The sequence below is a fragment of the Gymnoscopelus braueri genome (assembly GCF_963280865.1).
Source record: "Gymnoscopelus braueri genome assembly, chromosome: 13".
NCBI classification, from domain to species: Eukaryota; Metazoa; Chordata; class Actinopteri; order Myctophiformes; family Myctophidae; genus Gymnoscopelus; species Gymnoscopelus braueri.
The window spans coordinates 6524874-6529130 of record NC_137615.1 but is presented as its reverse complement, the minus strand read 5'-3'; the positions used below and the strand labels follow the sequence as shown (position 1 = coordinate 6529130).

Genomic DNA, 4257 nt, shown 5'->3' with positions numbered 1-4257 from the left:
GAAATAGCCCTTTAAGACAAATTAATACAAGTTAAGGAGATTCATTGAGAAATGTCTATGGTTCATCTAAGTATAGCCTATGTACAGTATATTGTCACTGTCGGGTGGACACCTGATGTCCAATGTAATTAGTCTTATTTAGTCACTTCTTGTAAATAGTTTTTATTTAGTTCAATATTTATAAAATCCACAGACACACTTAACCACTTTCACTTTACAAACCTTCCTAAGATAGAGAAAATAACAGATCTACAAGTTCACAACGTGTCGAAATACAACATGTTGTGTGCTTGTAAATCGGCTACTTTTCCTACGTTTGTGCAACATTTGTGTAAAACATATTTAGGACATTGATTTATGGAATATGGAAATACAATGTTTCTTCCTGACAGGGACAATAACTAATATCTACGTGTTCTCTAAAAGTGGCCCAACTGGAACTGACCAGAGAAATGGAAGAGCTAAAGAGTGAACTGCAGACCATCAAAGAATTGGAGAAGATCGAGCCAAGCCAGCTGAACAAAGTGCAGCAGAAGGAGAAAGAGAGTCGACTGGATAAGCTCGTCCACAAATTTATAGGTACAGTAGCACACCCACAGATCTTCACGCTAAATTAACTAATACCCACCCTCCACAGTTGTGTTTGTTACAGTATATCATGGCACATTTACACTGTACAATTTTTGCCCCGATTATGCTGTCTCCGACCTATTTTGCGCTCGCCGACAAATCCTCGGATCTGACGCAAGATCATACTTCGCTTGCCGAGGTATAGACCATATTCACACGGCGGCCATATTGCCATTAAGTCAATGAAATGCCACCCCAGTTGCCACAGCAACACAATGTTAAATTCCAAAATGGCCGGCGTGTGAATATGGACTATTGCTCGCTGTGTGTGAAAAGTTCCCCAAGCGCGATTCTAGCACTCGGGGGTGGCTTGCCGAGCGTTTTCAGATATCTGGCATGTTTGATATTTTGCGCTGTTGCCAACTGGAAATCATACAGTATGAACAGGGTTGCAACCAGCACCCCGAGCAGATCCATGCTACAACCAATGAGAGCACAGGACAGCTGTTATATAATAACAAGTTATAATTTGTATAACTTTTATAACAAACAGTTTGTCTGTCTGTCTGTCTGTCTATATTGACAAATGGATATCAATATGGATAGACCTTTATTCTGTGGGTAAATTCAGGCGTCATAAATATTGCTGTTAAATATAGTCTATAAAACCAACCATCTCAATTGAATAGGTTGATAAAACCACGGTCGGAATAAGAACACACCGCGTAACCTCTAGTTTTATAAATACACCTATTCATCTATGGAGCCTGGTAAATATGTGTCTCGTAGAACAACTACAAAGCCATTTTAAACGTCACAGCTCTTACTTGTACAGTGCAGATTTTGGCTTGGGGAAAATGAGAAATGCCTCCTCCAAATTCTCTGGGTAGCTGGAATCGCTGTTGCAGGTCCCCCAGCAGCACCGTTTAGCCATTGTGAATACATACAGTAGTATTCCAATTATTGTTATTAGCGATAGGTCTTTTTATCTGGCCATGTAAACAAACATGATAATTTTTCCTTCATTAGAGCTCTGATACATTATTGTCATTGTTATTATAATAGATTATACCTCTAATTGAATGAATACTCCTTCAAGGCAATTCTGCATGGCTGACGAAGAAAACCCAGGAAGTTAATGCAGAAAAGACGATTCTTGATTCTATAAGGTTGGCGTTCATTGCTCGTGTCTCAAACCCCAACCTGGATTCTCTGCTGGATGAACTTTTTGATAAGAAAGTTATCAATGATCGAGAAATGGAGTACGCCAGAGGGGTGAAGGACAGGGACCAAAAGGCACGGACAATTATTGACATGGTGCGGAGAAAGGGAAACAAGAAGTGTTCAACAATGATTGGGATCCTTGCGAAGCTTGATGAACTACCGGAGTAGCAGTTACAGACCAGCTGTCTGTAACTCACAGAATGGCTTTTGCCAGGAGCGAACAACAGTGGGGCGGATAGTAGCTCTGAGGAGGATACTGGAAGGTGTCAGGGAGTGGAACCTGTTGGCAGACCACTTAGTTTGACTACTAGAGAACTACTACTGGCAGTGGAAATGGTAGAGCCATTTTGACTATGCTTGCACCTCTTGGTTTTCCAACATCTCAATGTCACTAAAAACTAAGCTTCAGACCTCCCAAAATAAACTGATACGACTACTTATCACCCTTGAGCCCATGACCCACTAAGTCCAACACACTTAAGTGCCCGCAATACCCTCATACTGTACCTGCATAACTACTTATCCAAAGTGAGTGACACCCACAGCCACAACACTAGATGGAGCGACCATGATCTGGTACTACCCAATTTTAGAACAAACATGGGAACATTTTCATTCGACAGAAAAAGCATCTATCAGGAGACCACAAGGGGAGGTAAATGTAAATTCCAATTGAAAGTAGGTGTCATTCACTGCCGCTGTTTTTCTCTTTTTTCCTTTGTACATACAGTAGTGTTTATATTTGTTGATGAGTGATGACATGTAGTATTGTGTAAATTTGTTATGCTATGTTGATGAATTGAATACATAGGACCACAGGACTTGTTGTGTTATCCTTTTAGTCTTAATGTCTGACTTTACCACATGCTGTTGACATTTCTGAATAAAGTAGAAACTAAAGTATTCAATCAATCAAACAAACAAACAAACCTACGCATTCCTGGACACATTCATTCACATACTTACTGATGCACAAAGTGGGTCCCACGTTTATTCTCATATACTTACTGAAACACACAGTTGGACATTTGAAGACCAGTAAAGGAAATTTTATGGGTTGTTATCAGGGAAAGGGTTATTGAAGCAAGTCTTTCTTTCTGTGTTGGACTATGGAGATGCCATAGGAATGCTGCTCCTTCTGTCCTCAAGCCCTTGGATACAGTTTATCATTCTGCTCTGCGTTTTGTATCTGGTGAACATTATAGGACTCATCACTGCATCCTGTATGATCGCCGACAGGCGAAACAAACACTGGTACCTGTTTATTTTTAAGGCAATTGATGGGACTTTACCATTGTAAATTAAATCTCTGCTGGATTGGAATCCTGTAACATATAGGACACGCTCCAGTGACTGGCTCATGCTAAAAGTCCCCAAAGTAACGACTGAAATGGGGAAAACGAACTGTTTTAGTGCCCCAACCACTTGGAATGACCTACAGCTTAAATAAAAAAATCTGTTCTCCCATAACATACGGTCAATTTAAATCTTTGATTGCAGACCTGCAGTGTCTGCAACTGCTTTTAAATTTGTGTTTGAAATCAGTTTGAAAGGATTCTGTTCATGTGACTTGAACATGGATTTGTGATTGTTTCCCAAAGTGAATACTGAAGATAATTGTGTTAAGTGAATATACATTTACTGCAACTGTTTTAATACCTCAAAAATTGGCCAAATTGTCAAATAATGTATTGCCTCAACTCCTGCAATTTTCAAACTGCCCCCCCCCCCCCCCCCCTGAACTGTTTACTGTACAGTAGTAGTGTATATATGTCATTAAATGTCTCTATGAATTGAGTACAAATTTGGAATTTAAATCCTCTTAGCATACCTTCTATTGAACTGTACTGTATTCCTGTGCTTTTTTTTCTGCAAACTGCTAATAAAGTATTCAATCAATCAAAGTGCTTGTCAAGGTGGGGGTCTCCAGTTAAAACATGATTATTTGGGGGGGTCCCCAGTTCAAACATGATTATTTGGGGGGGTCCCCAGTTCAAATATAATTATTTTGGGGGGTCACGGCCTGAGAAGGTTGAGAAGCACTGCTATACCCTGTAATAACAACAATGTTACATTAGGTATTAAATTGACCCTTGCAGGTCTGTCATTCATAGAGGGTACTACAAATGGGAGCATTATGGTTCAAGTTGTACTCTCAGAATGATGGGGGTCCATGACCCTAACTAACACAGTGGTTAAGTCTGTGGGTTGTTAAAAAGATGTAAACAATGACAAAGTATTAAGAGTTTGTGACTAAAATAATAACCATTGGAACACAGGGTATTTTTGTTCCATTTTGCACATACAGTACAAGGTTTCCACCCGACAGCGAGACGATATTTTCCATTAAGTTGCAGGGAAACATGTTGACGTCTCATACTGGGATATATCTGCAGCATGCTTCTGCACATCCCATAATATTAACACTCACACATTCTGCAGGATACACTGAAAACTTTCTGC

General features: G+C 39.8%; 1 protein-coding gene across 6 annotated transcripts in view; it reads left to right on the top strand.

The window, feature by feature from the left end:
• LOC308098557 (uncharacterized protein) overlaps nt 1–3668 on the top strand; it is a 54153-nt gene extending 50485 nt beyond the window's left edge. For all 6 annotated transcript variants that reach the window (XM_080446957.1, XM_080446961.1, XM_080446956.1 and 3 more), the window contains 2 exons: nt 427–579; nt 1670–3668. In XM_080446957.1, the coding sequence (XP_080303083.1) occupies nt 427–579; nt 1670–1962 (446 nt within the window). In that variant the 3' untranslated portion in view covers nt 1963–3668. The remainder of the gene's footprint in view (nt 1–426; nt 580–1669) is intronic.
• The last annotated feature ends 589 nt before the right edge of the window (nt 3669–4257 follow it).